We start from the raw sequence: 13,037 nt of genomic DNA on the forward strand, positions 1-13,037 counted from the left end.
GCCATCCATCCATCCTTTGATTTATTACCCGGCCCTCCCGAATTTGCTGGCTCATGGCAAGTTACAATAAAAGAACGTAATACATGGGGGATGAGATGTGGCAGAAGCTGCCTGGCTCAGGCAAAAGGTTTTGCAGATAATTTTTACAAACATGTACCACACTTGCACTGGACTATCATTTTAATCATTTTCTATTCAAACATCACCGGTTGTAGAAACACACACACAAACACAAAACACAGAAAAGGGTGTGTCCCCTCCATCTGAATTTTGTTTGCGTCTAAGGGTACGATAAGGTTTTTGTGCGGGTGCAAGATCTTTCCTTTAATGGTTTCATTTCTGTGCAGACCCTGGAGCTGCTGCTAACGCATGAGGTACAAGAGGAGTTCTTGTCAGATGCACAGTGGCTATGCAGTTTCTTTACATGTGGGTCGTTTTGTGGCGCTGAAGGTTCCCATGGCACCTGAATCGCTTTCCACACTCTGAGCATTTAAAAGGTTTCTCTTCTGTGTGGATTCTTTCATGTCGCTGAAGATGGCAGCTCCGGCTGAATTTCTTCCCACACTCTGAACATTTAAAAGGTTTCTCCCCTGTGTGGATTCTTTGGTGCCGTTGAAGATCGACCCTCCAGTTGAAGCTCTTCCCACACTCGGAGCATTCAAAAGGCTTCTCCCCTGTGTGGGTAATTAGATGCTGCTGAAGGTAGCAACTCTGACTGAATTTTTTCCCGCACGCTGAGCATTCAAAAGGTTTCTCTCCAGTGTGGATTCTCTGGTGCCGCCGAAGATTGCCACTCCAGTTGAATGTCTTCCCGCACTCTGAGCACTCAAAAGGTTTCTCCCCCGTGTGAGTTCTTAGATGCTGCTCAAGATGCAAATTCCTACTGAATTTCTTTCCACACTCTGTGCAACCGAAGCGTTTCTCCCCTGTGTGGGTCCTTTGATGCTGCTGAAGGTGCAAACTAATCCTGAATCTCTTTCCACACTCCGAGCATTCGAAACGTTTCTGCCCCGCGTGGGTTTTTTGATGCTGCCGCAGATTGCCGCTCTGACTGAATTTCTTTCCACATTTCGAGCACTCGAAAGGTTTCTCCCCTGTGTGGTTTCTTTGGTGAATAAGGAGCTGGGATTTGTAACTGAAATACTTTCCACACTGAAAGCATTTATATGCCTTCATTCTGGGGTGCTTTTTTCCACGTGAGGAAGTCTTTCCTCTCTCGGGACAGATCAATGGCTTCTCTTCTGAATGAGTTCTTTGGTGGTGAGCGATGTTTGCTTCTTGTGAGCAGCTCTTGCCCTTCCCTGCTGCCTGGATTCTCTGGTGCCTAAGAAGCTCTGCTCTGGAACTGGAGCCTTTGCCAGACTCCAGAGGTTTAAGCTTGTTCTTTCTACTGTGCATTCGCAAATGGGCCTCATGTTGCACTTGATCTGAGAAGCGCATCCCGCACTCCAAGCACTTATACGCTTCTTCCTCTGTGTGAATTAATTCACAGGAATCCCTTCCCTTCACTCCATCTAGATTCCTGAACCGTCCTTTTGCTTCTTGATCTTTGGTTTTGCCAGATGGTAACCCAAACAGTTCCTCGTTCTTCTGATCACCAGCTGTGGGAACAGAGAAAGGAACTCCATTAGAGCCAGCATGCTGTAGCGCAGGGGTAGTCAACCTGTGGTCCTCCAGATGTCCATGGACTATTATTCCCATGAGCCCCTGCCAGCAAATGCTGTAGTGGTTAAGAGCGGCGACCTCTAATCTGGTGAGCCAAGCTTGATTCCCCACTCCTCCACATGCAACAAGCAGAGTGACCTTGCGCTAGTCACAGTCCTGTTAGACCTGTTCTCAGAGTTCTCTGAAAGCTCTCTCAGCCCCACCTCCCTCGCAGGCTGTTGTGATACAACAGGTTGATATGGATATTTCACCACTCACTTTATTGGGAATTCCTTGAACCCATGGTCTGAACTAGTTCTCTGTTGATCTACACTCTAAGCTGTCTCGCTAGGGCCTAGAGAGCTAGCATGGTGCAGTAGTTAGGAGGGGCGGTTTCTAACATGGAGAGCCAGGTTCAGTTCCCCACTCCTCCACATGCAGCCAGCAGGGTGACCTTGGGCTAGTCACAGTTGTGTTAGAGCTGGTCTCACAGGACAGTTCTGTCAGAGCCCTCTCAGCCTCATCTATCTCACAGGGAGCTTGAGGAGGGAAGAGGAAGGGATGGCCATTATAAGCTGCTTTGGGACTCCTTCAGGTAGTGTAAAGCAGGGTATAAAACCCAACTCTTCTTCTTCTTCTAGCTTTAGACTAGACAGAGCAATCTGGTCCTCCATCTTGCTGTAGTCTTAGCACTGATACTAATATTCAAATTCCCCATAATTCCTATGGTGGGATCCATTTTGGGTAACAGATTGGGGTACATTTTTTTACAACCGTTCATTTACACTTTAAATGTAGATGAAACCTGAATCATAGGGGCTTTTGCGCAGCTCCTCACCAGTGTGTATTGTTTGATGTGAAGCAAGGGTGGTTTGACGACTGAAGCTTTTCCCACACTCCAAACAATTATACGGCTTCTCTCCTGGCTGAAATTGTTCCAGGGAAACAACATTCGTTTTCCGAATAAGCGTCTTTCCAACCCCCATATTTTCTTTTCTCCTGCAGTGGATTCTCTGGTTAGAAACAAGTCCTTCCTTCCTTCTGTTTTTTGCTGGCCTTTCATCTTGGTCTGTGGAGCTTCCTCCTTGGGAAAGAATGGATTTATCTTTCCTCTCTATGCAATTTCCCTCCTTCCTCCTGGTTCCAGCTGATTCCCTAAAGTTTTCACCAGAGTCTTCCTCCTTAGCTGGCGACGACCCCTGTAATTCTCCAGCGACCTCGCCTGCTGGAATAAAGAGATCCTGTCAGCAGCCATGCAAAAAAACAAGTGAGATATGTTGGTGCCCCTTCCCTGGAGGATATTTTGATCCCTCAGAACCTCCTTCAACCCTACAGTGAGGAGACAGACACACCTTATGCCTGGCCTGGCCCTACAGTGGAGATGGTTTTATCCTCTTTCTCTGTGTTTTACATGTGTCTTGTGAACCACCCCAAGCCCGTTTGCATGAATAAATAAGTAAGTAAGTAGATACATATGATAGCCATATGTTGTTTAATTATTGTATTTTATGCACAACGTGTACACCATCCTGAGTTGGCCTGCCAGGAGGGCAGCAGAAAGAAAGAAAGAAAGAAAGAAAGAAAGAAAGAAAGAAAGAAAGAAAGAAAGAAAGAAAGAAAGAAAGAAAGAAAGAAAGAAAGAAAGAAAGAAAGACAGAAAGACAGAAAGACAGGAAGGAAGGAAGGAAGGAAGGAAGGAAGGAAGGAAGGAAGGAAGAAAGAAAGAAAGAAAGAAAGAAAGAAAGAAAGAAAGAAAGAAAGAAAGAAAGAAAGAAAGAAAGACAGAAAGACAGACAGAAAGACAGACAGAAAGACAGGAAGGAAGGAAGGAAGGAAGGAAGGAAGGAAGAAAGGAAGAAAGGAAGAAAGGAAGAAAGAAAGAAAGAAAGGAAGAAAGGAAGAAAGAAAGAAAGGAAGGAAGGAAGGAAGGAAGGAAGGAAGGAAGGAAGGAAGGAAGGAAGGAAGAAAGGAAGAAAGAAAGAAAGAAAGAAAGAAAGAAAGAAAGAAAGAAAGGAAGGAAGGAAGGAAGGAAGGAAGGAAGGAAGGAAGGAAGAAAGAAAGAAAGAAAGAAAGAAAGAAAGAAAGAAAGAAAGAAAGAAAGAAAGAAAGAAAGAAAGAAAGAAAGAAAGAAAGAAAGAAAGAAAGAAAGAAAGAAAGAAAGAAAGAAAGAAAGAAAGAAAGAAAGAAAGAAAGAAAGAAAGAAAGAAAGAAAGAAAGAAAGAAAGAAAGAAAGAAAGAAAGAAAGAAAGAAAGAAAGAAAGAAAGAAAGAAAGATGCTCAAGTACAAAAACGTGGCATAGTATCCAGAGTTCTGTGGCAGGTGTAACATGGAACATGAGCCGGTTTGCAGCCTCTGAAAAACAGTCCAAAGCAGAACACGTTGGTTTCTGGAGGGTAAGAGAAATAGGAAAGAGTCTATAGGACTTGAGCTTCATCCAGCAGGGCTCTTCTTAAGATACTAGTCTCTCTCTGGAGAATCAACGGATAAGGAAGTAACCCTTAAAAGAAGACATGGAGCAGGAGAAGGAGGAGAGTTGCTTTTTGTATCCTGCTTTTCACTGCCCGAAGGAGTCTCAAAGTGGCTTATAGTTGCCTTCCCTTCCTCTCGCCACACTACCCTGTGAAGGAGGCGAGGTTGAGAGAGCTCTGACAGGACTGCTCGGTCAGAACAGCTCTAAAAGGACTGTGAGTGGCCCAAGGTCACACAGCTGGCTGCATGTGGAGGAGCAGGGACGCAAACCCGGCTCACCAGATTAGAAGCTACCGCTGTTAACCACAACACCACACTGGCTCAGCCCAAAAAGGAACTCCCCGATCTCAAGACCCCAAAGTCCTCCCTCCCTCCCTCCTTACCCAGTGGACCGGCCTCTCCATCCTCCTCTTCTTTGATGTCCATGAGGGGCTGCCTCTGCTCGTTCTCTGATGGGACCTCGCCTGTCTCAGAAACCATTCCAGCAGCTTCCTCAAAGGGCACCTGTAAGAGCAGAGAGGGACGAACCCTTTCAGACGAGGAGAGGCAAAGGTGAGGGTTCTTCCCCTACCCTGACCTTAGCGGATTTACTGGTAGGTCGTACTGAGAAAGTAGGACAGAGTTTCTGTAAGGAATCTAGGAAATTTCAGGCACCACGTTATGTTACAGAAGGGCATTAAACAAAGAAGGCGGCTAGTCAATTGTGCAAAATGGGACTGAGAAACTCAGTTTCTCAACAATGCCCTTGATCATCTAAACTGGACTCCACCAGCTAATGGCTGCTCCTAAAACAAAATCAGGAGAGGTATAAAACCAAGAAAAAAAACATGAAACTTAGGAAAAACAGCCCCCCACAGAGAATGCATTTCTGCCATAAATCTAGGCAAACACCAATTAGTTGGGTAAACTAACCCAAAAAGATAATCTTGACACACACCAGAAGAATAATTTCAAGAATAATTCCTCCCCATACAAAAACTCTGGATCCTACTTCCTGGGAAATGACACTTGGGCATGAAATTGGGGTCACCATGGGTTGTGAGTCCTGCATGGCGCAGGAGGTTGGACTAGATGACCCTGGAGTTCCCTTCCAATTTTATGATTCTATGACTCAGCAGACCTTTCCATCACACCCAAGTGCTCCTCTGCTTCCCCACTACGGACAGAGACCTCAGTCACTGCTGCACTCCAGGCCTTTTCACGCTCAGGACCCACAGAGCAGAAGGGCCTCACCTGCTTCTGCCTGGAGAGGAGCTCCTCAGCCAGGGTCACCGCCTGGGAGCAGCTCTGGGGGCCGCTCTCCCTCACACAGCTCTGGATCTCCAGGGGCAGGACGTTCAGCAGTTGCTCCAGGACCAGGAGCTCCAGGATCTGCTCCTTGCTGTGGTTCTCCACCCTCAGCCACCCGTGGCACATTTCCTGCAGTCGGCTATAAGCCCCCCGAGGCCCCTCGGCTTCCTGGTAGCAGAAACGCCTGAACTGTTGACGCTGCTTCTCCTGGCGCAGGGCGTCCACTCGCAAGATGGCTGCCTTCACTTTCCCATAATCCTCTCTGTCCCTGGCATCAAGACTGTTAAAGGCCCACTTGGCTTCTCCACTGAGAGCTGGCAGGAGCTGGATCATCCACTCTTCTCTGGGCCACCAACAGGCCTCGGCCACTTGCTCAAAGGAGGCCAGGAAGGCCTTGGCGTCCTCCCAGGGCGAAGGTTTCGTTGCCAAGGGTCGGATTCCCCATCCACAGTGAGAGGACTTCAGTGTCCTGAGGAACTCCTGCCATTGGGTTTCCCACAGCTCGGAAGGAAGGAGTCCCTCCTCTGTGGGCTGAGCCATCGGATCTCTTAGTCCCCTCTGTAGGATGTCCCCGATACTCCCGGTCTGGAGGACCTGAGGGGTCATTCTGCTCCCCTCTGATGCTTCTCCTAATTCAGGATCTGAGGGAGTCTCTTTCTCCATTTCTTGCTCTGAATGATCGTCCAGTACTGGTGCCGCTGCAGGACTAGAATATACTATCCTCTTCCTGGAGAGAAGTACATGGGAAAGAGAGAGAAGAGATACATTTTACCCCACAAATTCTGGTTTATGGCCCCCATGGGACTTTCCTGACCAGATAAACTGGCTGTATTTAAAATGGTGTTGGGATGATTTGACAGGTTTCCAATGCCTACAGAACGATTCTGATTACAAGTCTTATGATCTATCTCCTGTCACAGAAAGATCCTTAAAAAAAAATTCCTTCTTAGGGCTCTGCTCCAATTGATTGACGGGCCTGGCAAACAGGGGTCATGGCTTGGAGGCAGAGGGCCTGTTTTGGGCACGGAAGGTCCATGTTTCAACCCCCGGCATCTCCAGTGAAAGGGGAGAGGAAGGAGGTGCCGTGGGACCCTGGATACCTTAGTCAAGAGTACACAAGGCTGGCTTGGACAGGCTCCACAGAAGGCACCTTGGTATGTATAACGTATTGGGCCTGGCTGCCCTACAGGATTTGGGGTTTCCTGGTGATAAGGACCTACCGTGCACATGCTGGATAATAAACTTTCAATGTGCCTTTGCGGCCGGGTTTCCCTGCGTGGAACAGGACACTCTCCTTCCAAAGTGCCCTGGGAGTGATCCCAATTTGGGAGTCCTTGGAATTTGGGGCGGGGAGGGACGAGGGACGTCAGCACTGAATAATGCTAGGGAATCCACCCTCCCAAGCAGCCCCTTTCTCCAGGGGAACTGAGCTCTTTAACAGGGCGATGTGCTGCAATTCCAGGGGATCCCCAGGCCCCACCTGGAGGTTGGCACCCTAGAGCGGGAAATTTTTTCCCTGGTGGGAGAGAACCCCAATCCACTCCCCCCCCCCAAACACACACACACACAAGGCGCTCCTTCCTGCGGATCCAGCCCCAGTCCCTTGGGGAGCAGAGAAGGGGCCGGCCTGGCCTCCTCCTTCCCGGGCCTGCTCTGCAGGGGGGGACCCTCCAAGGACCACCCAGCCCTGCAGGGCTCCCCTCCCTCCCTCCCTGCCTGGCTTTACCCTTCCAGCCGCCCCACGCCCGGTCCGGATCCAGCCTCGGCCCTCCGGAAGACAAAGCGAGGCCCTCCCGAATGGAAGCGGCGCAGGCCCTCTAGGAGGCGCGCTTCCCTCGCCTTAACCCTCTCCCGCCTTGACGGGCGCAATAAAAGGTGAGGCTTCCGGGGGCACCTGTATGACCGTGTATGCACTGGAGGTTTCATGCCAGGCTGCAGGCTGGAGTTTTAGTCGTGGCAGGTTGCCCCACCTCTTCCTGCACCCACACGGGGGAGCATTTGACCCCTGTGCACTCATCCGCCCTCAATTTGTGCTCCTGCACGGGAGCTAGGACAGTAAAGTTCCCAGTGCATAAACGGTCTAAGAGCCGCCAAGCGTCAACCAGGTGTGGGCTTTTGCGCGCACGCGCACTGCCTCGGACGGCACAGAGAGGAAATTAGCAGGAAATTGCATCCTGAAGGTATCCAGTGCAAAGAAACTGCACCCTTGATTTCCCAATGTTATAGATTCAAATGAGTAGCCGTGTTGGTCTGAAGAAGCACAATAAAATCAGAGTCCAGGGGCACCTTTAAGACCAACAAAGATTTATTCAAGGGCAGACCCAATGTTATAGATCAGGGGCAGTCAAACTGCGGCCCTCCAGATGTGCATGGACTACAATTCCCAGGAGCCCCTGCCAGCTAACGCTGGCAGGGGCTCCTGGGAATTGTAGTCCATGCACATCTGGAGGGCCGCAGTTTGACTGCCCCTGTTATAGATAAGCCAAAAACGAAATCAAAAGGCCACAATAATGGGTCTTTCATCCACTCTCATCCATAGACTTTATTTTCTGTGTGTGTGGGTGTGTATAATCTGCACTAATTGGTAATTTAATCTGCACTAAATTGGTAACACCTGTGTAATTAAGCTTTTGTTTAAATATTGTCTGGAGAGAACAGTAGCTGGGCAGGTAGGAGTAAAATTGCCTCAAGAAAAAACAGAGCTTACAGCCAGGAAATACGCCTCATTTGATTTATAACTGTTAAATGGGACATAGGCCTGTTGCCAAATGGACCTAGCTTGGTTCGTTTTGCTTTATACCCATTATGATATCTTGTTAATTATTATGAAAATATTTTATTTGTAGATTTTGGAGTGGCAATCATTGAGGAAGAATCAGAAAACGGGAGGGACGTGCCTGGGAGCCCGTTCTGATTGCCAAGAAGTTGAATGATTATTATGCCTAATAATATACGTAATACAAGTGGATGAGAGACGAATTATTTTTGCCTTTTGATTTTGTTTCTGGCTTATCCTGAAGCTATCCGGCCAATATGAAGCATAATGAAGAGTTTTAGCACTATCAGATAATGCCTTGCTGGAATAACATTATCTCAACCAAATCAGAGTCCAGTCAGGCACCTTTAAGACCAACAAAGATTTATTCCAGGCGTGAGCTTTTGAGTGCAAGCACTCTTCTCCAAACTAAGAACTACCATCATGACAGTGGGAATATAAAGGAAAAGTTAATTCTGTTAAATTAGTAAACTGTGTCACAACATCCAAATACAGCCCTATGATAAATCTTTGTCAATCTTAAAGGTGCCACTGGACTCTGATTTTATTGTGCTGCTTCAGATCAACATGGCTGCCAACTATTATCTCAACCGTAAGGCCAGTAATATACTCTTAGATAGTAACAGTATCGATGCAAATTTATTACGTGCTGAATATGAACGGATGGTTTCGGTATATGAAATCGTAGTACTGTGCATTACAGCAGTCTAGCCGGGGAAATGTTACTTGCAATGGTGAAACTGCCAGATGTATTTAATATTGCACTGGCAATGGTGTTAACTGAGAGCTAAAAAAGGTTTATGAAAGCTGCACAGAGATAGCACTGAAACTAGCACCAATTAGCCAGAAAGAGCCTAAAGCACCACAGGACACAGTCTCTCTCCACCTTGGCTACTCAGCACAGCATGATACTCTGGCCTATGCTAAAGTATTGGGGGAAATTCGCCAGAGATCCTCTCCACCATGCCTCAACCAATCCCAGACACCAGGGTACCATGGCGCTGAAAAAAATCACTGCAGCACTGAGGATTGCCACCTTTTATTGGAAGTGCCTCTCAGTGAGTCTTAGTCGCATCATAGAATAGAACTAGGGGCAAAGCCCGTTGTCTCCAAGAATACAACGGGCGCTAGAGCTTGGCAGTGGGAAGAGGAAGGGGAGGAGTTGTCCAGTCTGTAAGGGCATGGGGTTGAATGTGTGTGTTGTGTGGGAGGTTGTGGTGGCATGGTGGCAAATGAGGCCATGGGTGTGGAGATATGGGTGTCAAGGACCTGTGGTGTGGAATGTTCGTTGATTGTGGGAGAGGACTGACCTTTGGGAATTGTGGCATAGTGGTTACAGGTGAGCTTTCCAGAGCCATGTCCTCAGATATGTGAAGGGAAAATCAGACTGGAGACTCTTCTTAGGGGAAGATTACATGGCAACCAATTCCCCCCAGTTCTGTGTCATTTCCCTTCTTGTGTGAATTAGGCCACATTCACCGAAATGCCCCTCTGCCCTAATACACAGGGTAGTCACAGTACACAGCCCTGTTCCTTCTGTCTCCCATATTTTCACTGTTGGTAAAATGTTATGTGCCCACATGCTTCTTTCCTGGTTGCTCCTTAGAAGAACGGATTTTTGTACCCTATTGCTTACTACCCAAAGGAGTCTCAAAGCGGTTTACAAACACCTTTTCCATTCGTTTCTCCACAATAGTTAACCTGTGAGGTATGTGGGGTTGTGAGAGATATGAGAGAACTGGGAATGGGCCGCAGTGACCCAGCAGGCCTCAGGTGTCTCAAAGCATTTTCCAATCGTCTTCCCCTTCTCTCCCCATAACAGACTCCCCATGAAGGAATGGGGTAGCGAGCCTCACAGGGAAGCTGGCAACCCTAAGAGGAAGACTGTCTGTGCACAGCAGTCTTGACCTTAGTAAGGTTTTTTATACTGTTTTTTTATTTGCCAGGGCAAGGTTATTTGCCAGTTACTATGTGTCTCCAGACATTTACTTGTTCTCTATTTACAGTTTCAGGCTGTAAATATTTATTTAGATCTTCCTGCACTTTCCAGACGCACAGGACTGGTCTGCCTGTCTGCACCCCAGAATACAAACAGTTGCTGGTAAGGGCTGGCCATAACCCATAGGCCAGGAGGGACACTCCTGCACCACTCCCTACCAACTGCAGGCAAAAATGGCTCATTTGAAGGCTGGACTCTGAGGCATTGTTCGATTTTGAAGTCCCACCTCCAAACCTCCAGGAATATTTCCAACCCAGGGGTAGCCAACCTACAGGTGTGGCCTGGAGAGCTCCTGGGATTACAGCTCACTTGCAGAGTATAAAGATCAACTCCCAGGGCAAAAAGGGCTACTTTGGACAGGGTTGTGGTAGAGAAGAAACATGTAAAGCTTCCCAGACAGGTTGTTGTTGAATTGAAAGACTTGAGGCCTACTGCACAGGGTTGTTGTGCAGATGAAACAGGAGACAAAAGAGCCAGCTTCCTCTGCAGAATAACGCTGTGCAGCGGCCTCAAATCTGCAGAGAGTTGCAAAGAAGAAAGACACATGGCTTGGCTGTGTCTAACCCCCGGCCAGAGCAGTATTTTAAGTGAGAAGGGGCTTTTCTGTGTCTTCCCTGTCAGCCAACTGTTTGGCAGAAGGGGACAATCTCCGTCCCCCCCCCTCAAAAGGAAGTCCCTGAGGCTCCCCTGCGTTGCTCTTGGAAAGGCCTCCCTCCCCTCAGTCAGGGCCTGTCAGGGGCTCCTTCGCAGCAGGCCTGGAGGGGGGGAGGGGGAGGGGAGCCCTCTGCAGCCTCCGGCCAGCTCTGTCAGGGCTCTGAGGCAAAGTGACAGTTAGACGTGACAGTTGGGACAGCCTTGGGGCGAAAAGGGCTGGCACAGCCTCTGTTCTCACCCGCCTTGGCAGCCCTGCTGACCTCCTCTCCCTGCGGTGGTCAGGAGCAGACTGGCAGCCAGACTGGGCTGGGTGAATGGAATTTTGGTCTGTCCTGGTGAGGGGCCAATAGGAAGGCACTTTGCGCGCCTCCCCATTGGCTGCTTGGCCCTGGATGGACACTCGGAGGACACAATCAGGAGCCGCTTTGCGGCTCCTGATTGGGCCCTCTGAGTTTTTATCCTGGACAGGGCCCGCCCTAATGCCTCCCCAGGTGGCCTTACTCTTCTATTTAATAGGAGCTGTTAAAGATGATGGAATCATAGAGTTGGAAGGGGCCAGACAGGCCATCTAGTTTAACCACATACTCAGTGCAGCAGGGGTAGTCGAACTGTGGCCCTCCAGATGTCCATGGACTACAATTCCCATGAGCTCCTGCCAGCGTTTGCTGGCAGGGGATCATGGGAATTGTAGTCCATGAACATCTGGAGGACCACAGGTTGACTACCCCTGCAGTGCAGGATGAGTCTCAAGCATCTATGGTAAATATCTGTCCAGCTGCGGCTTGAAGACAGCCAGTGAGGGGGAGCTCATCTCCTTCTTAGGCTGCCAATTTCACTGTGGAACTACTCTGTGAATTTTGTTCCTGATATCTAGCCAATACCATTCTACGTGTAGTTTGGCTGTGGGTCCTCCCCTCTGCTGCGAACAGGAATTGCTCCCTACCCTCCTCCAAGTGACAACCTTTCAAATAGTTGAAAGCAGCCTTTCTAACTTTTTTTTAACTACTGAGAAACTCTTGAAAGATTTTTCAGGCTTCGAGAAACCCCAGGAGTGGCACGAGTGTGCAGAATATGGCTGGGAAGCATAGCAGTGTACACGCCCACCTGGGACCCCTCTCCTTCCCACCCACCCCCCAGGCCCATAGTTGGCCATTGGGGCAGGGAGTCAACATGAATGTATATGGTCATATCACCCAAAACACATTTTTAAAATATATAAAAAATGCATTAACTCCCACCCATCTGGGAATGCCTTCCAGGGCCATCAAGGAACTCTGGCAGACCAATCATGTCCCTTCTCAACCTCTCCTTCTCCAGGCAGAACATTCCCAAGACCTTCAGCCTGGTCCCCAGGTCCTGGGTTATCCTTGTCGCTCTCCTCTGCACTCTCTCAATTTGGTCACGTTCCCTGAACGTGAAGCCTCCAGAAGGGCACATGGTACTCCAGGTGCGGTCTGACCAATGTGTCATACAGCAGGACCACAACGCAATGTAGAAGCACAATGCTTATTCAGGGAAGAGACAGAGGTTAGCTTTGTGATGACATCGAGGGCGATGCCACATTTCTTTATATACTACCCAGCTTTTATCTGAAAGGAAAACGACAAGCAGTGAAGAGTCTTAAGATAAGGTCTTGAGGCAACAGTAACGGGAAAGCATAGAAATATAAAATAACGAATGGTGAACAGTCTTATATTTTTTTGTCGGCTCCTAAGGCCAAAGAAACTTTGTCAAGGCCTGTTCTCCACCCTCCTCCTTTCCCAGACCAGATCTTCCCTCCCAGCCACTTAATCAAATGAAGCCCCCGAAATGTGCCTAAAATGTAGGTTGAATAGGAGCCCACATTCAGATTGGGCTAGCGCCATGTACCCACCAATGGGCTAGCGCCATGTACCCACCAATGGGCTAGCGCCATGTACCCACCAATTTGGGGGAGGGAGTTGGTTACCTTTGAGCAGGAGTAGTCAACCTGTGGTCCTCCAGACCACATTTGCTGGCAGGGGCTCATGGGAATTGTAGTCCATGGACATCTGGAGGACCAAAGGTTGACTACCCCTGCCTTTGAGGGTACTTGGGACCACAGGAAGACACACCCATTGCTCACTAACAATGCAACTTTTATTTTCTCTTCTTTGATTCTGCTCAATAAACGTGAACTGTGGGTCCATTGGTGCTCATCCCCTCAGACTGTGGGAAGATGGCGC

At 48.6% G+C, this 13,037-nt stretch overlaps 1 protein-coding gene across 1 annotated transcript; it reads right to left on the reverse strand.

Annotated features, from left to right (window-relative positions):
• On the reverse strand, window positions 1–11,233 carry LOC143833926 (uncharacterized). Its single transcript, XM_077330257.1, has 5 exons — window positions 11,072–11,233; window positions 5,285–6,131; window positions 4,498–4,618; window positions 2,483–2,869; window positions 1–1,601 (listed from the first exon to the last, which is right to left on the reverse strand). The coding sequence occupies exons 1-5, from the start codon at window positions 11,206–11,208 to the stop codon at window positions 421–423; spliced, it is 2,673 nt and encodes an 890-aa protein (XP_077186372.1). The 5' UTR covers window positions 11,209–11,233; the 3' UTR covers window positions 1–420.
• Window positions 11,234–13,037: the final 1,804 nt, after the last annotated feature.

Source organism: Paroedura picta, chromosome 3, assembly GCF_049243985.1.
Source record: "Paroedura picta isolate Pp20150507F chromosome 3, Ppicta_v3.0, whole genome shotgun sequence".
NCBI classification, from domain to species: domain Eukaryota; kingdom Metazoa; phylum Chordata; class Lepidosauria; order Squamata; family Gekkonidae; genus Paroedura; species Paroedura picta.

What these genes read in the sequence shown, in the direction of transcription:
- LOC143833926 (XM_077330257.1), bottom strand. Translation starts at nt 11,208, where the DNA reads ATGGGGAGGCGCGCAAAGTGCCTTCCTATTGGCCCCTCACCAGGACAG. An exon ending in GGAGTGCAGCAGTGACTGAG is followed by an intron (nt 4,619 to 5,284) that starts GTCTCTGTCCGT and finishes CTGCTCTTACAG; the next exon opens with GTGCCCTTTGAGGAAGCTGC. An exon ending in TGGAGAGGCCGGTCCACTGG is followed by an intron (nt 2,870 to 4,497) that starts GTAAGGAGGGAG and finishes TCTTTATTCCAG; the next exon opens with CAGGCGAGGTCGCTGGAGAA.